This window comes from Phalacrocorax carbo, chromosome 1, assembly GCF_963921805.1.
Source record: "Phalacrocorax carbo chromosome 1, bPhaCar2.1, whole genome shotgun sequence".
NCBI lineage: Eukaryota > Metazoa > Chordata > Aves > Suliformes > Phalacrocoracidae > Phalacrocorax > Phalacrocorax carbo.
The window spans coordinates 143639833-143662742 of record NC_087513.1 but is presented as its reverse complement, the minus strand read 5'-3'; the positions used below and the strand labels follow the sequence as shown (position 1 = coordinate 143662742).

The window sequence follows — 22910 nt, the reverse complement described above, 5'->3', positions numbered from 1 at the left end:
CTTCATGTAAAGATTTGCATCACTGTAAGTCCATTTTTTTGGGTAAATTTCACTGTCTCAACCCAAAATTTGGTTCATATGGCTCAGCTAATATCTCTAATTGTTGTAGAAGTCTCAAGTTCTCACTCACCATTGACAACACGGGTCCCAGAGACTTGTCCAAAACGAATGAAATTGGTTTTGTAATTTAGGAAGAAACTACTTTTTCTACTGCCAGAGCACTTCAAAAAAATAAAAAGAAAGAAAACCCAAGCCATATAAACAGCACTATCTGCTTTGTCTTCCTTGAAAGCAGAGGAGAACTGAAAAGGAGTTATTCTGCTCAGAGAACTTCATCAGGGTTTGTTACTCTTCACCATTTAAGAACATAGCTCAGACTGTATTGTTCTTCCAGTTTTATCACAAAAAAAGCTTTTGGTTTCCTCGTGTCTCTTTTCTTATAATGTCAGACAGTCATTACAGATCAACACCCTTTACAAATTTACCTTGGAGGGACAGACAAGGAGGTAGATCACTCATTAGAGAAAACATCTGAAATAAAGCAGACTAGACAATGTGACTGCAATGCTTCTCTGCAGCAGCAAGTTCTCATACCAAAGTTAACCCGTTAAGTTTAATAGTTAAGGAAAAACAGAGTGGGCGTTTACTCACACACAATTTTATGAGAGGAACAACTGAAATGGCAGCAAGAAAAACACACTTTTTAGACAAACTGGTATTACATCACGTTAGTGGGCCACAGAACTCTTTAAAAAAATAAACCTTTTGAGACATAAGAATGAGATCACATTTTAGCATGCTTTAAATAGCTGAACTGCTCTTCAAAGCATAAGTTCTCAGCTATCAGCAAAGACAATGGTATCTCCTCATTTGGAAATTAAAAAGCATTTAGCAATAAGTTAAAGCTAGCCTACGTGTAGGTGGGCTAAATACTAGGCAAAGATTTTTCCCTTTTCACATTTAAGATGATACTATAGTTCATCACTTCTGTAGCTTATATGTTGTTGTGCAATGCCCCACTGAAGTTTCACATCTACTCTGCGAAAGAGAACAAGAGTAAACACCGTTCTTTTAGGATAGTCACAAATGGTAAAGCCAGTAGTATTTGTTTGTCTGTTTAATTAGATGTTTGCTGTTTATCACACACAAGAACTGTAAGCAGAGTCCATGGATTCTTCTCAGCAATATGAAACCTCATGGTTCCATGCAAGTTCAATACTGCCTGCCTCTCTTGCTCTCGCTCTCTCTCTTCCCCCCGCCACCCTTCCTCTTATCTGCCTTTTTCCCCAGCCCAAGATATGTTTCCAACTATCTTCATCCGATTTTTAAGACCCTTAAAGGTAAGAAAGTTTTACCTCATGACCTCTACCTGAGAGAGCCTGGCCTCAGGCTTGTGTCGGGTCAGATACGTCTTAAGACCACAGGAAGCTGGATGCTTTTCTTTTGAGGCACAAGAAGTTCAGCTAATAGTAATAGTCAAGTTGCCCAAACCTAAAGGGACAAGTAGCTCTCATTGCCTTCCTATTTAAACACATGGCCAGTGAAGAAATCTTCTTTTCCCTTTTTCCCCTGAAATACATTAAGTACAACTTGTAGTAACAGATTCCCCAGTCTTGCATTCATGCACCTGTAGTCCTAATGTATACTGTCCCGTTTTACTTTATAGTTTCCTCAACCTCACAAGAGAAGTTAACAACGGATCTCTCCACATTCAGATACACACACATCCTTTTTTATCTCATAATTATTATCACGTTTATATTTCTTCCTCCACATTCCCAAGCTAAGCCAAGACAAGCTCAGTTCTATGACAATGTTTTCATGTACCTCTCTCAGAGAGAGCTGCTGCAGCTGAACAAGACAATTGCAGCATGCTAGTTATACTTGGATTCAATATGCGGTTGAAGAGAGGAGAATAACCATTTTTCTCGTTCGTCTGTTTTCAGACATTGAGAAAACCCCACTGTCAGCATCTTGAGTAAAAAATAGGTGACGTCTTCAGACCCTAGTAAAATCACTTATGCGTGTTAACTGGTTTAACTAAACATCCCCACCTCAAGTGACACAGTGGCCTGCAGTCTTCCTTGATCCATCCACAGAGCAAGAGTTATTTTTACTGAGCCAGTCATCATGCATTGTCTTCCAGAGGAAATACTAGCCGGGTACCCCTGCTTGTAACTTCATGATCTGCTGCTCCCAAATCGCGCTCCAGTGCTTCCTCTGAACTACTTTTTGTTCTCCTGCCGTCAAGGCTAGTGGTAGCTGTATGGGGGCCAGAAGAACCATTTGCAGTTATTGTTGTATCACCATATGTCACAGTAAGGTCACCATCATTCAGAATAAAATCAGAATCCTCTTCTCTCAGCTGTTCTTGATTCTGGAAAGAAAGAAAGAAAGAAAAAAAACCAGAAAAACCTTTGTACAGTGCACACCACCTGCTCTTTGGCAAGAAGCGCCAAGAAGGTAACTCAACAGTAGGGTTCTGCTTTAAGAAATGTTAAAAATAACCTTCAACCCAGTGTTTGCAGATCAGCTTACTGCTCCCTGTATAACAACTGCTATCATGGAGGGATGAGTGGGACCTGAATCCAAGAAGTAGATTATGAAACAGGTAACTAGGGATTTAATTGCACTGGAAGTTTACCAGAGGTACAGGAGAGACGAGCACTATACACTGATTTTTACATGACAATTTAGAAGGCAGTACAGGAAAAAAGACTGGAGACCAAGCATAAGTAAGTTAGTCCAGATACAAAGTCAGTGTTGCATCTGTTGCGAATTAGCCAAGTTCAGTAGTAAAAGACTCATGCAAACTGGCAAGAACTCGTAAGGCCCAAATTCTTTATATTCAAGGTTTTCTGAAGAAATCTTTGTTATAGATCAAAAGCTAACCACACGTTTTTAAGCTATTTACTTACTTTTACCTGGTACTAAATAGAGAATTACTTGACCTAGTTCTCAGGAATGCTCCTGAGCCATAAAATTAGGAAAGACTGATACAGGAAAGTGCTTGTGTCATAGTTTTGCAACTAGTTCTGATATGTTTTCTTTTGAAAGTCATTTAAGAAAGTGGCTCATGAAACCCTGTCAATTTACTTTGGCGGAGATGGGATGAAATATACCGTCAGAGACTAGAAATTGCTGAAGTTTGACAAAACAGTTTTTCTACACAGCATAATACAACAGCAAGCAATTGTACCATGTTTCACTCCTGTTTAACATGGTCTTGGTTAAGGGCAAAACAGCTGAATTGGTCAGAAGATGGGGCTTCCTCATAGCTGAAGAAAATTCTGTCAGTTCTGTAAGCTTGCTTTCTTGCAACTGAAAGCAATTATTTCCCCATGTGAATAGCTCCATACTGATTATCAAGAGCTGAAATGTAAGTGGGTGCACTGCTGTTCTCCTCAGTAGCCTGGACACCGATCAGGCTACATTCTAAAAATACATCATTTTCTTCCACTTCGGCACAGGCTACGTGAGATGATAGGATGTCTGCAATCAGCCTGACCAGAAAGCCCTACCTGTACCGCAGTAGAGGAGTCCAGGGCACCTGAGGCTGAAAATGCTGATCAACCTGTCCGCAATATAAAATGCAATGCCTGGCTAAATAAAGTTTCCTGGGAAAGTTCCTGTCACTATTTCAGAATGATAATCAGACAAAATAAAGCAGCAGAAGCCTCTAGATGATACAGAATATTTAATTAATGAGGACTGGAAGAGGTGTCAGGAGTTTACCAAAACCAGCGAAAGAAACTGTGCAGTTCAGTGTTGGGTGCGAGACCAGCCCTACTTAAAATGAATGCTAATTTCTCAGAACCTTCGTGGCATCCAGATTTATCATTGCTTATTAAAGGCAGAGTTACTGTGATAAAGAGCACTGTTCTCAAAGAGCAAATACAGTTTAGGACACTTGCTTTCTTTGATTGCAAACGAAACACTGAACTACTGTCACTATTGTAAAAAGAAAAAAGGCAGAAATTAAAAGGGGTCAGCTATAGTTGGCAGAAACAGCTTTTACAAGCCTTCCATTGCAAAAATGTGGAAGTCTGAAGGACAAGACGATTAAAAAAGGATTAAATAATTGTCTGTTTAAGAAAATCTGATATCCCTATGTATTCTGTTTTTGAAGGGACATTCAAAGATGGAAAGCAGAAAAACAAGTAAGAAGCAGGCAGTTCTGACTGTTGAATGGTTATGTTTTAAGAAGTCGAAGAAGCTAAGGTGGTCTATGCCAAATTGCCTTTCATGTTGTTTACCCTTGGAGAAGCACCGAGGAGGGGAAGCCAGGGCTAACAGTGCACCAGCAGGTATTGTGATACCAGGGCCACGTGTGGAGCGGTTGGAGCAAGCTCCCAGACCATCTCCCGTCTCCACAATGCTATTTAACAGTGAATCCTTGCAGCTGCCTGTCAGATAAGAAACTGGTAAGACCACACACTACACTTGAGCTTCCCCAAAAGGCTGAAAAGCTCTTGAAAGCACAACACTGAAAGGAGAGGGCCACGGGCTTCATACTATATGGCAAGTCCTAACTCAGTCTTTGCTGGTTTGTCCCAGGCTATGCTTACATGTATGTAAACATGATCAGTTCCAGAAAAAACACTGAGCTTTCTCTTAACATAGTGAACAAATATTGCCTCATAGGAGCCGAGTTCCATTTGTTTATTTCACTTCTGAATAGCACTGCAAGCAGCAGGCAATTTATTTGCTATATTTCCCCAGAGAACATCCATGAACAATTCCATGTAGTATATGGATTTGCTGTGTTTGCAAGCAAAGAGGATGGGTGAATAAACCTACTGTGCTTCATGCAGCATCAACAATTCTTTCAAGAAAAACAGGAAATGTATCCAAGTAGATCCCTAGAGACCTGAAATTCTTCCAAGAATAACCCTAAACTGGCCTCTGCAATCCCCTACAGTTCTGTAGGAATAGCTTCAATTCTCTCAAACAAACATAGGTCTGAACTTCACTACTTAAACTGACAAACTAGAATGGCTAAGTACCTAAACCCAAAACCCTATAAAAGACTGAATTTTGCTTTGACGTGCTGACCATAACCCTGAGGAACGTCACAGTGTTCTGTCCCATTCATGGTAAAATCTGCTCATGCTCCTAAGAATGTTTGCCGGAGACATTAAAATGGCTAGAGCTCATTTGGAGTTACTGCTTACAAAGCCAGCCTTTATTGCCTCCTAAGGCAGTGCAAAAAAGCACATGCAAAGTACGCTGCACGTACAAAGCGCTAGTAGTTACCACGTACGCTGCTGGTGCTGAATACAACACAGGCATCGTGGATGACAAAACTTGCATCAGAAGTTACTTATCTTGTAGCTCCAATACAAAAGCATCAAGTAGTATGCATGCAAAATATAATAGAACTTAAATGTGATGCTCCGCTTAGAGTTTCTCTGTTTCTCAGATGAGTTCCTTAATGAATTTTAAGGAAACTAAACAATATTTGCTATGAAGATGGAAGCACTAAGGAAGGGGAGGGCGGAGGTATGACTGAAGAGTTGTCCTACCAATTTTGAGAGTTACCTCCTCCAAGACTTACATAGACTGCAAATGAAGTTTCTTTACTGAGTTTGCATATTTAGAAGAAATTTAAAAAAATATTTTTATACCAAGTTGTCACACTGTGTAACAGTGCAAGAACTAAACTTTCAAAAAAAAAAAGTGGGAACATGTGTAGGACAGAGAACACACCCCTGAACAAACAAGCAAAGAAAAAAGTCCCCAGGAGCACATCATCAGGAAGAGCAGGTGATAACATAGGTGCTTCTTCTGAATGGGATAAATGGTTGATGAAACAGACTAAAAGTTTCAAAGGACATGTTAAAAAGGAAGAAAAAAAAAAACCCAAAGTGACCTGCATTAGTTTAGGATACATTGGAAAGCCAGACGGTCATGCACTGAAGATAACAGCGAGAGAGAAAAATAGGAGTGAATTTTTGAAAATGATCATTTTAAACACTAACTACAGCAGCCTTTCATGTTTTTAAGTTCCAACTTGGATTCTGGTTGGGTGGGAAACACATAATGGTGAACCTAATGGCACAGTCTTAAAGCAGTGGGAGAACACCAGCAAGAAATAGTAACAGCAGCTCTGGAAAAAATCCACTGTGCCTCACCCCTGCATGCTGACTCAGAACTTTACACGTATGCCACGCAAATTCAAGCCTAGATGACATGATCTCATACTTAGGAATAGGTTGTAGGTGGACTATGTAAAAAGGTTATTTGACTTTCAGACTTTAAACCCCCGTTGGCATCTAATGGAAAAGGTGTACTCCCCCTCACAGAAGTAAAAATTAATTGTAAATAGGGTGTTAATAAAGCCAGAGGAAAAAAGAAAAACCAAACCAAAACAACAAAAGCTGAAAGCGATACAAAATCTACAATCAGTACAGCCACATACTTGTATGCTTTCTGCTCTGTCTTCTTTCTGTAGATGTCCTAACTGCTCAGACATGCACCTGAAGGAAATCTAGGTTTTACTGCTTCATTTTGAAACCCATTTTCCAGCTATGTTACATTCTCTTGAGTATTTACAGGCTTTTTTGTTTGCCTAATTCAGAGTCTTCAGTCCTTAATTCTCTCAGATATATCATTCTATTTTCCTGGAAATACTTCATAAAAGCACAACTGTTCTAAGCAGTTTCTGTCCCCGCAAAGACATGGCACTCAGTTGCGTCACCTGCACTTAATAGGAAGGCAAAAGATGGCACAGCTTTTTAGCCAGTAATAAAATGGTATAGTCACGGTGCTGTAGCAAAGCCAGCCACGCAAAGAAACAAAAAGCAATAAAGCAGCTGCAGAGTCTGGAAATCTTGAAAAGAAACTAGAAGTAAAATCTCAAAATTATATGCTTTCCTAAGACTAATGCAGCAAAGCACCACGACAGGAACAAGAAAGGAGAATAAAATGGGAACGTTCCACATTATACACCTTAAAAAAGCATGACAGGACCAATCCAACTGAAGAATAAGTTTCCACATGCGTTAGGAGCTAGGAATGAGGAGCAAAGAAGAAAAAAACAAAAGAGCCCAACTGTTAGAATGAAAGCCAAAGCTTGCATGTTCACTCCAGTTAGATCCTCGGTTACTGGATAACTAATCTTATAAGATCATACATAGACAGACACATGGGCAACACACAAGTAGGCTAATTGGTCTGATGGATGCCTTCCAGCCTAGATCTGTTTAAAGATCTCCAGTGTCATTGCAACGATGGGAACAAGGCCAATTTCTTGCATTACTAGTAGCTCCAAATAGGGAGCAGACATTTCAAATTTCTTTGAAATCTTGCTATCAGGTAAGACGTTAATGACACCAGAAAGAAATGCAGGGAAGTATTTCAAAGTTGCAAGTGGAATTCATAACTCTCAAAAGATTAATAGAAATCTGGTCCGAGACTACTCGACCATAGCAGAGAGATCACCATTCCAGAAAACCTGCAAATTTGAGTGATCCCACATAGTACTATGGTTTTATTTAAAAGCGTCTCATAAAAAGTTGTAGATTTCAGAAGTACTGTACAGATAGGAATGACATGTATCAGGATCCTGCAGGAGTAATAGGATAATGAAGCATTAATTATTGCAAGACATGGCTGTAAAGACAGTATAGTGACCTGCTAGACTGAGATAAGTAACTGATTAACGGTTTCTGAAATGTGATCTCAAATTTCACAGTGGAAACAATGAAGGGAATCTCTACCAGATTTCTTTCCAGCCTGGGTAAATGTGTCAGTGTCTTCTCTGAAGGAGGCCTTAACGTAACCTTATCAGTAACAAGAACAGAATCTTGTCCAAAAGTGTTGAGAAGGGACAGAATATTTTGAAGTGATTCGCTAAACTGGTTTATTGACTAGGCCTGTAATTTTCCAGTACCCTTAAAAGTTACTTTTTTAAGGTAGTAGTCGAACAATAAGATCATCTCTGATTTCTACTAGGAGAAGCTCTTGCCTCAGGGGAGAGTATCTTAAATCTTTTCTGCCTAGGACAAATCAGCACTTTCCTGCAGTACGTATATCATACCAACCTTTTGCCTAAAGAGAAAAAAAAACTGCTGAAGTTAAATAAATAAAAACCAAAACACAGAAGTATTCAGTCATTCCACTTACATCATAAACCTGGGGACTTGTCAGACAGCGGGCTATCAGGCCACACCAGCTGGGTAGAGTCGTGGTTAACGGAGGGCCACTGTGAGTGAGAATTGGCTTTAAATAACTTAAACAGTTAAGGAAAACACATCAGTGCTCGAAAACCACTATTGAAAAATAAAGAAAACAGTTGTACATAAATGTGGTTCTGCCTTTGATCTACGTGCTGCTCAATAACTATCTAAAACATCCATTGAAAAAAATCTGCATTTGTAAACAAGTAAATTAAGAATGTCTCCCCCCAACATTTTTCCCTTGATTCTTTTAAGGGCAGTTTCTTTACCCACACATTTACTGGAAGGGCAACTAACTACCTCTATTAAGGTTTTAAGCAGTTGCAATATTTCCAGCTTTTGGGCTCTCTGGATCCAAAAGGAGCAATCACAGGTAGAAGTGCTTTAATGTTAATAGGTCCAAGGGTGTTTCCACTCTACAGATGGGAGCATGGTGTCAAGACTGTAAGCTAGAGGTAACAAGGTGACACACCTATGTGGCTCACAGAGAAATGAAAGAAATACTGTCCATCCAACATCCTCCATGCAGTGCAGCCACCTGAACTGGTCCACTGCTAGCTGGTCACTGAGCCAGAGGTGCAGAGATCTTACTCTGGTAACTCTTGGACATCTCTGCAGTGCAAATATACATACCACACATTGCCTCAGAAAGGCAAAGGGAGTACTGTATGTCAAGAACTACATAACACAGCACAGAAGGAAAGCATCTGCCCAGGCAATGCTGCCTAGATTACATCGAGGGGGCACAGGCTTGGGGAAGGAAAATGTCTTTACACCTCTTCTCATAGGTCTGCCCCCAGGTAAATCCTTATTTGCTCATGCTAGTACTCCAGACTGATGATATGCCTGAGGAAATGCTCAGCATTTAAAAAAGGTGTCCCTGCTACAGAGCAGCATGCTGATTTTGACTGGCACAAGAACAGAGCTCAGGAGCAAAGTGCCAAGACTTCCAAATATTGTCTGAAATCAGGACCAGAAGGTTTGTTGGTAGGGGGGTGGGTGGGTGTATTTGTTTTTTAAAAGTCAGTCTGATTATTTTAAATGTAAATATACATTGCAGGTATTCTAGTTACTTTCTTAGGCCTTTAAGCACAGAGAGAATCAAGTCCACTTATGAAATACAACAGAGTTTCACTGATGCTCTCAACAGATTAGATGCCTAGGGGAAAGAGGGGGTTTAAAAAAAGGGGGCTGTTTTAGCAGAGATGTATCCCTCCCCTTTAGCAGAGCATGTTTACTTGCACGCATAATGGCATGATTTTGCCACTGCAGAGTTATATTTCCTCCTTCCCTCCCTCAGTAACAGTGTGGCTACACCCAGTCCTGGAAAGAAATAAACTCTTGCCCCTAACAGTAACGTACCAGCCTCTGTGTTGCCCTGTGGCAGACAGGCGTTCAGTGACTCGGTCATAATAAAACAAACCCAGAAAAGGACATCTGGTACTTCAAAGTTGCAGTTTTCTTAATGTATAACAATTGTGGGTAAACCCAGGGAACAGTCCATGACATTAAATGAACTCTGCGTTCCACAGGAATGAAGTTCCTGGTTATCCATCTACACAGAGCTCTGCAGGCAATAGCCAGTGTTGGAGCACACTGCCAAGTGCATCTTTTCAAGTTAAGTTCCCCTGCAAAGACTGAATTTTGAGAAAGTCTGCCTCTCTACCCACAAACCAAGTAAATGCATCAGCAAAAAATATTTTGAGGTTTAGCTATGGGTTTAGAGGTGGCATTTCTAAAGGTCATCCCTTCCGTGCAATTTCAGCCCAGCCACGCTGTGTTTATCTGAATGCTTCCTTGCAACAGAAGTTAGAAGAACATAGAATTTTATCCCTAAGATACAGTAAGGCAGTTCTACCTTTGGATGTCAGTTTCCTTGGCACAAACTTCACAGAAACCTTCCCTAAAGATTGCCAGTCACCACTGAAAAAAAGCCAGTGCGCTACCAGCATCCCTTAAGTTCCTGTGAAACAGCTAATTAAGAGGTAATTTTCACCCTAGCACTCCCCCCGCCCTTGCTGCAGCTGCTGGGAACTGCACTTGCGTTAGCATCGGTCGAGGGGAAGTCAGCATTGCCAACTACTCCTTTTTTTCATTGGGCACATCCCTTTTGTAAAGGCAGGGGAAAAGGATGGCTCGTGCTTCCTTCTCAAAAAAGAGAAAAAAGAAGCAGTCAGCCACAGCCAGATCCTTCCGTGATCTTTCCAAAGAAGTCTTTTTTTTTTTTTAATTAAAAAAAAATTGACCTCAGTACACTTTGACACCAGCCACTACAACTCAAAGGGTTAACTTGAAATTACTAACATTTATGAATATTAAAACTAGCACACACACTCCTTTCTGGGCTTTGACTCAATACTACTGCATCTGAAAGCATTAGTCACAAACAGATTTTATCCTGAACAGGCAAGTATTAGGATCTGAATGCTTTCAACACTATACCTGGGTTTCCCTGGGCGGGAAGTCTTGATGTACGAGCCATGGACAGAAACTACCATCCTCCAACCAGGCCAGCAATCTCATTAACCAATGATCAAGACCCCAGTGAAAAGACTCACTTCTCAGATGCCACAAGATGAAGGCCCTGCCACGGGTACTTAACTATACTGAACTGCCCCAGAAAATACTAGGAATCAAGAACTGAAACTCCTTTGAATTTCTGGGTATACGTGACTTGCCACAGCCACAAGATTATCTTTGCCGTTTTCCACTAAGTGAGCGTAAGCTGTAAAGGAAGGGAACCTGTATGACATACTGATTAAAAACATGCTAAATAGATTAAAAAACACAAGCATGAAAGGCAGGACAGCTACACAAAAATTGCTCGGAGGCTTAAACAAGGCTATCTAAATAGTATAATAGCAGCTTAGGAAGGTTGTACAGTACTATATACATGCAAGGACACTCTCTGCTTTAACGCCCATAGGAAGGTCTAGATATACTGAAGGGAATAAGCTAGATCACATGTAGATTTTTCATTCTAAAACTGCCCATATCACCAAATGGTTTCCAGAGAGCACTTGATCACAAAAGCAGATGGCTCTTCAGAGCAATGACTGGGGGCTTAGATATGAACAATGAACTGGAAAACTAGTTTGTGCTACGAGCATCAGTGAAGATGAGGACAGATTAATGGAACAGATCAGAGGATTTAGTTAATTGGTTGCCTTACTGTTTAGGAAGGAACTTCAGCTCCTAGAACTGACTGGTTTCTATCCTCCAGCAAGGGTGACATACCATGCGTTAGAGGAAAGGAAAGGTCCGTCTTCTGAGTCAGCAAGTTCTGTGCTTTGAACCTGTCAAAGACTTGATCTTTCTCCTGTTTGAATCTCTCAAGTGCTTAAGGCCACATATGGGTACATGGAAAGGAAAAAAGTGAACATTTCATTCCTTGAAGCTAAGCTGTGTTTTCAAAAGGATACTTATGGTCAAAGCTATACCATAGCCTGAAGAGCCAAGCACTTTCCTGCTTTGTCCTGTTCCTTCTTTCAGAATCTGGGCCATCCTAAAAATAAGACAAAAACATATTCAATTATTTCAGGCAGAAAAAAACCCAAATCATACATTCCAATCATTCATGTTATAAGGTCCTATACAAAAAAAACCAAATTACTTCGATACTATACTAGGACTGCAGAAGAAAGCTATTTAGAAGCATGCTTATACTGAGAAGATTACATTTCCTAGAAAGACCAGAAATGATTGCAGAGAAGAAGTAGGCCCCTTCATTACCCTCGAGTTACCTTAATGAACCCTCTATCACCAAGTTCCCTTGAGTCTAAAAGCTTATCACAGAGTTAATGCAGTAATAGATACAGAAATAAGTCCAAAACGGTCAAATAAGCCTCACTGATATCTCATCCCCATCCTCCTCCCCAAATAAAATAACTGTTCTTTGCTTGGTTGGCTTCCTTTCCTCTAGGTCTATTCAATGTTTTTTCCTTAAGTCTATTGCTTCCTTGGAAGAACAAGGAAATTTACCATGCCTGATAAACTCTCACAAACCTGATGAAAAATATCACACTTAAAAGAACATGCTTAACAGGGAATCCATATAAAATCACAACTGAGGAAGGTCATGCAAACTTCCTAAGTGCTAGATCAAGCTCAGGTACATCTAACACTGCTAACAGTGTTAAATATAATCCCTTTACTAGCTGTGCTACAAGTCATCTCACCAACTGGTCTGCCGCTGCATTTGTTTTTACTTTTGTTACTGTTTTGGGTTGGGTGTTGGTTTTTGTTTCTTTTTTGACCAGAGGCCAAAGTTAAACTCAGGAAAACAGATGAAGTGAGAACGCCTTGTATGAATCATCTTCCAAACTACTGGAAAAGAACAGGACAGGCTTGCCCTGTGTACTTCTGATCTGCAAAAAAATCCATGATCTACCAAGAGTTAAAGCTTAGTACATTTTAACTCCCAAATGATATATTTTCTTTAACTGTGACATGCTGCTAATCTTAGCTTGGTGAAAGAAAGAGGAATCCAAAGGGAACCGACTAATGGAGTCCATTAGGAATGCAACGCACAGCTAAAGAGGGAAACAAATGGGTAAGTGCTCTATGTTTACATGGGAAAAAAGGCAAGTTATTTCCACCCAGACACTGAATGAGAACAGAATACCCATGCTCTGTTTCTTGTTAAAACAATTCCTCAAACACTGACAAGCTTAGTCTGAACTGGCCAAAGCCGTCTTACCACGATACCACTTCCTAACCTTGGTTCTATACAATAACTGTGGCCTGCGCTGTGGACGGCATTTGAGGCCTTCTGCTTGCTTCCAGATAGCTACAAAACCAAGTTCACCCTTTTTAGTATGCAAACCCAGCATTTCAGAATCTATTGTGTGTGCTGGCCACAGGCTCCTACAAAGAACACGGATATGCCTAATGCAGTTTCTGCAATGAAAGAGATGCTTCCTGAGCAAGAAGTCTTATCTGTACAACCTGTGACACACAAAAAAAAAAAACAAAAGAGGCAAGGCAAGAGAAACCACTAATGAGCACGGCGATCCCAAATACAGCAAGTATCCCATGCAGGTACCTGCGGCCAGCCTGAACAGGGGCATCATACAACCTGAGGTTTACAAGGCAGAATTCACACACTTTCACCTTATGCATCTTCTGGGTCCAAAGCCATCTATCTTTCCTGCCGTTCACCTTCCTCTAGCAGGTTCTGATACAAGCAACCAGTTGTGCTACCGAACAATTAGCGTCAAGCGGTACTCTGGGAGAGTGTGAACTAAGGTCTGGACAGAGGAAGCTCCCAGCTAAGCCTCAGGAAATGTTGGCTTGGTTTTTTTTACCTCCAGACCTTTCAGCCCTCCTGTGAATTCGCTCAGTTCATAGATGAGGAAAACTGAAAATTCTGCTATGAACAACATTCTTTCAATAGTCTCGTTTGCCAATAACATATTGCAAGGAAAAAAGTCAACTGTTGGGTTGTTACTGATGCATAGAAAGCTGCACTAAAGATTCACAGTTTGCTGAATATAAATGACAATTTTCCAATGCTCCTTTTGCCTCATACAGATGGTAGGTAGTACACACAAGATCCAGCTGGCTTATGGTACGGTATACAGGAGCTGAGATTGGATTAGCGAACTTAATCTTTGATTCTAAGCAAGCCCAAGGGCCGAAATTTGGTATCAGTTATTGAACAGAAACCAAGAGGATTATCTCTGGGTCAGTCTTGGGAGGACTGTTTATGCTGTAGCATGTTAAAAAGCAAGCATGTTGGGTGGGTGGGAGAAAAGGAAAGCACATTGTTAAATAGAGTGTATTAGTAGGTTTGGGAAGGTTTTCGATGCCTTATATATACACACATATACACAAAAATTTGAACGCTGCAGCATTACACCCAACAACACAGAATGCTTTTTGGTGGGCATTACTTGAATATTATAAAGTAAAATGCATTACTGACTTGCTAGGTGGGAGAAAAAGGTTTCATCCATGCACACAGCTTCTGCAGTTCCTTATCGTCTTAGTTATAAAATAAGATCAGCCTAATAGAGAAGTTATATAATTACTTACTCCTTGTAAGACTTGAAAGCTGTCATTAGTAGGTGGAGGATCCTGATCTGGGTCAACCCCAACCCTACAGAAACATTAGGAAAACAAAGCAAGTGGTGTTACTGAGGATTGCAAACGCTGCAAGTTTGGCAGGATGCATTTTAAGAGCACTTTAAGCACCCAGCAAAGCTGCATTCAGAGAGTTTATAAGAAGAGTTTGAGGAAAAGCTGTCCATTATTCCCCTGCAGTTACATAGCTATAAACAAGATACTTTCTTACTCAAGCAGCAACTCCCTGTAGATAACAGCTTTAACTCCATCTCAGCATCAACTTTAACTGCTTACCTTTGTTGCCAACTCTTTTACGACACTGGCAAATACTATTTTTGGCTTAAAAGGTGAACTGTGGGTAGCATCCTCTTCAATGGAGAACATCCCTCGTGTCCAGCATCAAAAAACCAGAGACTAAGGATAAGCCCAGCCTAAATATTTGACACAGCAAATAACTTGGCTGCCAGACAGGGCTGAGAATGGCTCAAATATATGATTTTTTTAAAAGCCACACATACAAAGCAAGTTTTAATGCACTGTGTGAAGCAACAAAAATACTTTATAAAGACTCATAATATTAATTTGCAGCAAGTTTCTTTCACCTAACACAACACAGCCACAGTGGATTAACAAGAGGTCTGTCCAGTCCAGCCTCCCACCTGAGTGAGGGTGGGTCTGTATAATGAGGTGGTGGATGATTACAGAATAACGTGTTAATAAGAAACTGTCTACTTGCTTTTGCATAGTTAGCAAGCATCTTATTAATGAACCATCCTTTCACATAGTGCTGCTATCCAAGATGGGTATTTAATCCTTGTAATTATGTTCAGGTTTTTCTGGTCTGTTTTGGGTAGCTATTTGATAAGATTAGACCTGTCTAGTTTTAAATCCTATTCATGCCTTAATCTCTGTGCTCTCCTGTAGAGCCTAGATTCCAACTTCAAATGTTAGGTGAGACTGTCAGTCTCAAACATGTTGTGTTTCAGGCCTACCATGTTGGTGCTGGAATGTGATATCCCAGTGGTGGGATTTCCCACCACTTATAGTAGGAGAAATCCCACCACAAGTGCAGGAAAATGCATGCAGTAACAAAAACATACTGTCTGAAATGGCTAGCATCTTCATTTCCCCTCTCCTGGGAGAGACTGAGCTGGTTTAGTGCAATTTATTTGTTACTTAGACTTTGCATCAGCTGTTTCTAGCCACAGCATTATGCAACATCCCTGAGGATCACCAAAACCCAACAGAACCTTGCTGGTAAGACCATATCATGTGTGTATCCCAGGGACATGTGCTTGCATGAGGCATGCAGCGATCCTGACGTGATTTACCTTCAGGCACAGAAGATGGCATGGATTAAACTAAAAGGCAGCACCTTCAAATAACTTCCAGGGCAGCACTTTCTAACAGAACAACAGAAGAAAATTAGGCATCAAACTAAAGTTATAAGTCATCCTTGTGGACCCATGACCAATCTGAGGCCTCACGTAACTTAATGTAATTTCAGGGAAAATCCAGAAGGCCACTCTAAGACAGCCTGCAGCAGCCTCATACAGAGCTAGTGCTGACCCAGTCCCCTGCTTGGATTTTTTCCTGAGCCTCTTCTTTCCTCATGACTTCTTTTTTCCACATATGGCATCATCTTAACCCTTAGGTACATTTGGCCTGGGAATTCATTGGCACTGACCAGCCTCCAGACTAAAAAGCTTCACCAGTTTAAGGGAACACTGGACAGACAGACTGGGTACTGGATTGTAACACATGCTAAAATAAAATGACACACACGAGAGCTCTGAAAGGTTACAAGGGCTTAGATGGTTCTGCTTAGGCTATCGCTAAGCAGCGAAGACATAAGAAGGGTTTTCTGCAGACAAACGAGTTCCCTAATGAAGCCTCATGCAGAAAGCTGACAAGCAACACCAGGAAGCAAAATAAAAGAAAAAAGATTTGTGGCTTTCCAAACTCCAGCTGCACATTGGGGAGGTTCAACGCACTATGCACAGCAACCACGCTCCTGTTAGAGGTGCAGCTGGCAACATGACCGGGGAGTTCAAGAAGCTCGTTCCAGAAGATGAACATAGCTTGCATTCCCCAAATAGTTTTAACTCACTGGGCGAACCTATTCGCTTCACAGTACATAAGAAAACCAAACAATTCAGACTGTCTCAGCTTTTGCTTGACTTACAAGGTTATACATTTGTTTTGGGGATTTTAAAACTGCCCTTAGGCAGGGGAAGGGGGCTTAATGGAGGACCAAAGCAGGATGGCCATACTGTTCAATAAAAAAAGTCATAGTATGTCACAGGCCAGGTGACTGGGTTCACTGTTGTGCTGAAGAAGAAAAGAGCTTTTTTTTAATATTAAAATGGTTCAACTTTTTGAAAAAAAAAAATCTTGCTACAGACATTCCTTTCAGTATTGAAATAGTACATCAACATAGACTTGTCCATTTCATGTTTTTATTTCCAAAGTTATTCTTCAGGTGAACTGATGTTTTGAGTACATCTAATTAATTATTTTCTACAAATAACTTTTTTTTTTTTAAGTTCCTGTTTCAAAGTGTGTACCTCAGTTCACAGATTAACCAAAGTACATCACTATTTTGAATTTCCATTACCGCCTTTTTTATCTTTCAACCAGCATAATGTGTCTCATCTCTTCTAGTCTAGCATGAATTGCTATAAAAAAAAAAGCTTTGTATACAAGTCTGCCTGTTTAAGTTTCAAGTTATATAGACCCTGGTGTCATGACAAGCATCACGTTTTTGCAGGCCCTGCCCACAAATTTCTAAGAAAGTCTCATCTTTATCACCTGAAACAAAACAATACCAAAAACCAGTCGAGTCTCTCCCAACCTCCTTTACAATGAGGCACAGAAAGCATTCAAGTTACTTCATCTTTACTTAACTACCTCCATAATTGAAAGTATAAGTAAAGTTGATCAACATAATTTTTTTCTGGTGGTTAAAAGAAAAAAAAAATCCATCTCACATCCTTAAGTACCTTTTAAAAGCTTCCTGTAATTTAGATGTGCTGTAAAGGGCAGTATCAGTTCTCATTTAACCAGTTTTTAAATTAAGAAAAATTGTAACTGGATTGATTTACACAGAACCCCTCTCAGAGATGAGGGGCACAGAGAGGATAGCCTTACTAATGACTGTGGTGTTTTGCTTGAACCCCCTAGCAGAAAGGCAGGTGAGCAAGTAAGCTCTGGTTGAAAACAGTATTTTGCTGAAGAGACACAGACTGTGTCGTGAGGACTGGGGGGCAGTTGTTGTGTGTGAACTCCCCAGGGTGTACAGTAGCAATTCAACCAACTCTTAAAAAGCAGATATCAGATGAAGAATATGAACAGTCTTTCAGCTGTAACAATGCATATATATCCCAAAACTGATGAAAAATTTCTCTTTTTCCCCCATTGACATAAATTTGGTATTTGATAGATACCTTAATACTTCAGTACAGACAGTTACTAGTACATGAAGTTCAGCCATCTTTATTTCTGCCTTGGGAAGTTTACTGGAATCTGTAGACAAGGATATGCTACAGTAAAAATCCAATTTAAGTATATTTCTTCACTCCTTCCCAATTAAATATATTTTTTCGTTTTTAAGGCATAAAAGGCTTTTCACACTTCAAGAACTCCGTAACAGCAAAGGGACTACCATTGAACTCCTAACACCTGATACCAAAGCACTGCCTTTCTGCTCTTCACTGACTCCTGACCTTCTTGGTCCTTATTCTACAGCTAGAACTCCAGCATCATATGTAGAAGAACAGGTACTCAGATTTGATCCCTCAGACACTAAGCCTATGCATAATTCAGTAATTTAAGCAGCATGGTAGAAAATGGTTGACATACAAAATGTAGAACACAAAGTGGAAACTAAGTGTAAGGAAAGAAATGGTTAAAAAGCAGATAGAACTACTTCAAGTTCTCCGTGACATCATTTTAAAATGGGTGGAACCATTTCTTCTTATACTTCAAAAACCTTTCCAAGGCCTGCAACACATAAGTGACAAGTTAACAAAATACCAGTCTTTATGACATTCTAGCCTATGTAATTAGTGTGGCAAAAGCCACAACTGACTGTAATAGATAATGGCTCCCAAACTCTCTGTACAAGTTAACATACTGAATCTCTGGCAAATTTAGTAGATGGCTGGGAAACTTCAAGTGTGACAGGATACATGAAAAACTTACCATTGCTCCGCCCCAAACAGTCTTCTTTATATCAATATTCTGTATATATTTATACACATACACACGTACATACAAATACATACTGTCCTATAGCTGCCAGCTACAGATTTCCCCCCTACACTTCTTTCCCTATCCATGTATCGGTTCTAGAAACCATCAACTGGAAAAGACTAGGATTCTGCTATCTCTACTCTTATTACCATCTTCCTGTAAAGCAATGCGATAACCCTCAGTTTTTAAAATACACCCCCAAAGAGGCTGGGCTAAGTTATCTATGAAGTCCCTTCCAACCTGAACAGTTGAATGAAATAACTCCAAGAAATACTTAGGAATACCTGTGTGATTAAGGATCCTAGGATTGCATCCACGATTTATCAGCTTTCAAGTCTTCCCAGGCCAGAGACGCTAATTTTGCTTCATTAATTACCCATACAGAAGAGTTAAAGGAAGTGGTGCTTTGTGGGTTTTTTTTAAGCTAAAGTCATGACATGCAATCCACACTTTCCCAGCTCAGAAGAAAACAAACTCAGAACTGAGGAACACCTATGGCACTCTGCAGAAAAGGAGAAGCAGCAACATGCCATAGCATAGGAAAAAAGATCACACAGTGTTATAAAGATGAAGAAAGCCAAGCACCAGGTTAATTTGGTATAAAGGGAAGCACAGTGTCACCTGAAATACAGCCAGTGGCTTTCACTCATCTCTTCCACCGATGTAACATGGTCATCAACTCTGGTACAGTACAAGAACGCAATGTGAGTAACAAAATGCTCATGAGATGGTAGCTTTACAGAGCTCCCTAGCAAAACAAAATAAACCAACAAAAAAACCTACCCAATCAGAAAAAGACAAAGCACACAAGAATAAGAATGGTAGAACAATGATAAAGTGTCAAAAACAATAAAAATTCACAACAGCAGCACTTCATGATTGAGGTGTCCAGTAATACTCTTCATTCTTCAGATGCAGCCTGTCAAAACACCTGTATTCATAACAGGCTTCCTCCCCCAGAAAGTTAGATTCAATAGCTCTCAAGAGAACTGCTACACAGAGACAGAGCCAATCTAAGACAATTCCTATGACTTCAGACCTGCACACGGTCTATAATAGAAAAAAATCATTAGAGAAAGTCATGACAGAAGCCATCAATGCTGCCTAGTTTCAGAGCAAATCACTCAGCTGGTGCATAACAAATCTCCAGTCATAACAGAGTGTGCTTTTACTCCTTGCTTTACCTTTTTCAATAGTACTTAAAAAGAAAGACACAAGAGAAAGCACGTTTGGTTTCTAGTACTTTCCATGTAAACTCCTTAGCGGCTTGTGTTTTTTGTTTTTGTTATTTTTTCCCCCCATTTTTCCATAAAGACATGCTACATGAACTATATACTGCTTATGTGAAATAAAAGCTCAGATGATCAGAAATTCACGGAGACCTCACTTTACAAAAATGAGGTGTACACATCCTGATTGCAGGCTCACATCTTGACAAACCAAGCATTTAAGGACATAGCTTGCGCTATGAAGAGCATGCACTCATCTAATCCTTGAAAGCCGAGGCAAATACCAGACTTTGGATAGATTTGTTTTGGATTCGTGGTTCAGTAGCCTTCCTCTCATACCAACATACACTTCAGGTCAGAGCACTCTGCTCCAAAAGGGCCAACACTGAGATGGCTCTGCATATGCAGCAAAAACTAAAATTAAAAACTGCTCGATAACTTCTCTTCTACACCTTCTTTCTCTTTGCTGTATCTTTGCCAAGTTAGTATACTGAAATTTTCCCAGATGCCTACAATGAGTGCAGCATTTTTGGAAAATTTTAGATATTTTGGAATAGTTCAACTGTTTCTCAGAAGGTGGCTGGGAAGGAAGATAATTCCCACCCATGTTTTTCCCATGTTTTAAAAAGCAAAACAAAAACAAACCAACAACAACAACTAAAAACACATACAGCCCAACCCCCCCCCGGTCACTAAAAATCCCCTTGGAATTATGAAAACTTGTTTCAGGTTGGTTTTAGGGTGTCTTTGGGTATTCCTTTACTTGCCCTAACCAAGATAATGACTCCTGAAACTGCACGCTGAGGATTGCCAGAGCTTGGCAGTTAAACCCATATCACTCATGTGCTCTAGATATATCTCAACCCAGCTTCTATAGGGTCTGGGCCTTCCTCACACTTTTTTCCTCTGTGGTGTGAATTGCATGTGTGAGAGCACAAGAACAGAGATAAGGAAGCATCTCCCAGGTCCACTTCCAGACATCCAGAAGAGGAGGCAATCTCTTTCCTACAAAGGGAAAAAACCCAGAGAGGTGAGGTTGGAGGTTCAGAGGCTGCACTGCACCTCCATTAAGAGAGATTCTAGATTGATGATGAGAAACTAGAGACTGGGAAAGAAGGCAGAAGGCAGGAGAAACTAGATAGGGAAAGACAACTGGAGACATCAGTGCAGGAAAAGATAGGGTGAAAGGAAAAGGCCCACAACAGAGGCCAAGGGACAGCGCCTGTGTCTGTGCCTCTGCCTTTCAAGGGCAGCAGAGAGCAGCTAGACAGCGGTGAAATAAAAGGATCTCTGTTGTAGAATAATGGAAACAGGCTGCAAAACAGAAGGATGTAACCTCCTGTCAGACATCCCCCATTCCAGTTGGGAACATAACACAGGGCTGGATCCCAGCATCAACACTCGCTTCCTGCCATGGCAGCACACGGAGGCACGGTATTTAAGAAATGCACATTTTAACTTTGGACCAGCTTGGATAAGACAATGAAGTATAACCTGAGACTGCCACCAAGCTGTCAGTTTTACCACCATCCCAGACAATTAGGTAGTTCATGCAGCAGCTATGTGAGAGTTGGTGTTTCCAGATTTCTGTTTCAGTTTGGTCATTTAAAGAAAAAAAAATATTTTAAAAAAAATCACTAAATAGATATCTCTTTAAAAGACTGTATTTGAAAAGCCAGACATAAAGCAGTAAATACCCAAGTTGACACTGTGCAACCTCTAACTTTTATGATAGAAAGATACCTAAAATATTTTAAATTGAAAGATATAATGCTTTAAGATTTAGGAAAAAAAAGGTTTCTAAGTATAACTGAAATTACTTAATTAAAACAAACATGAACTTCCTCATTTGAAGCAGATTATGAAGGAGTGGAAGGCATTAATCTACATGTTGCTTCATTCAACATGAAAAGAACCAGGACAATAACCTCTAGTGAAAAATGGAAAACACATTATTTTGCAATACAAATGCAAGGAGTTCCCTTTTTTCCTGTGACAGATAAATGAAATGGTAAGTCAGCTACTTTTCTAAAAAGAGGAACTTTTTCAGTGGTTTTGATTTACAGGGCTCGAGTTTGCTGAAATTGTTAAAGCTTCAGGCAGGAAATTGATTGTTTTAGTCTCAAAGGATGAAACTATATTTTTAATATCCAAGTCATGCTTTAGTTTCTAAGAAAAAAAAACCTCTACTGCCAGAAAAGTATAACTGTTTACCACTCACATGCTTGGATACGTCTCACTGATAGACAGCCAAGAAATCCAAACACATGACATCATGGCTTTAACTCCAGTTTCTGCTGTTAATTTTTAACTTGCTTAGCATCAAATGGCAGAAACCAAAAGCATCTAAAGGTCCCATTATTTTCCACTTTGATTTTGCTGTCACGTCCTCACTTTCCCCATCAGTTAGGCAGTAAACTAAAGTTAAGTCACATTGCTTCCTAGATTAAGTGAAGGGATGTAGGAAACTAAACGACCTCTTTTCTTTTAACCTCTTTACTGCCAAATAATGTTGTATGGGAGCACTAATTTCCAGCCTTTTGCAATCTAACCTAATGGGCAAGTGCCAAGGCTCAGAAAGCATGCCAGGCCATCCCAGGGACAAGTTACCTTCTGCACAGCCTCAGGAGCGCATCAGGACTATACTCTGTGCTGCTGAGCGAGGCACTGGGACAGCACCTCATCTTGATCTCCTCCTGCCTACCTCTTCCACTGGGTAGAAAGGGATGGAAAAGAGAAAAGCAGCATATTTCTAGAATTCCGATGGAAACTAATTTGTTGCTTTCTTAAGTCTGTAGAGGTCGGACAAGTCTTCTTGCTTTCCAGCAGAAAGGGCTCTATCACAGAGGGTACTTTTCCAGCACCAAGTTTCTAATTCTTGATTAGCTGCACACGGCTGCCACCTCCTGGCACAAATCTGATTTCATGTGGTCTCAAAAAGTGCAATCTCCATCGTTAACAGAGCAGTGGCTACCAAGGCAGCTGTAGGCAGATCGATGCAGTTTTCTAAAATACTTCCTAGGTAGAGTTCCCTTGTTTACACTATATCCTTCCCTTAATAGGCAAGTTAACCATTTGTTTTCTGACAACCATGCCAAACAAGTGACTTAAAATTACTGCTTACTAGCAAGGGTGGGTAAATCTCCCAAAAAATCAAACCTAAACACCCAAAACTATGGTT

General features: G+C 40.3%; 1 protein-coding gene and 1 non-coding gene across 3 annotated transcripts in view; both read right to left on the bottom strand.

Moving 5' to 3' along the window:
• Positions 1–560: 560 nt before the first annotated feature.
• SLC9A7 (solute carrier family 9 member A7) overlaps positions 561–22910 on the bottom strand; it is a 74225-nt gene continuing 51875 nt past the window's right edge. The window contains exons 13-17 of one of the 2 annotated variants that reach the window (XM_064438068.1): positions 19122–19181; positions 14217–14280; positions 11603–11685; positions 8128–8233; positions 561–2377 (exon numbers count right to left, since the gene is read on the bottom strand). In XM_064438068.1, the coding sequence (XP_064294138.1) occupies positions 2129–2377; positions 8128–8233; positions 11603–11685; positions 14217–14280; positions 19122–19181 (562 nt within the window). In that variant the 3' untranslated portion in view covers positions 561–2128. The remainder of the gene's footprint in view (positions 2378–8127; positions 8234–11602; positions 11686–14216; positions 14281–19121; positions 19182–22910) is intronic. The other variant, XM_064438078.1, reaches the window with a different exon arrangement.
• LOC135311684 (U2 spliceosomal RNA) lies at positions 4286–4473 on the bottom strand. Its single transcript, XR_010371297.1, has one exon. It is a non-coding gene; the product is annotated as a U2 spliceosomal RNA (small nuclear RNA).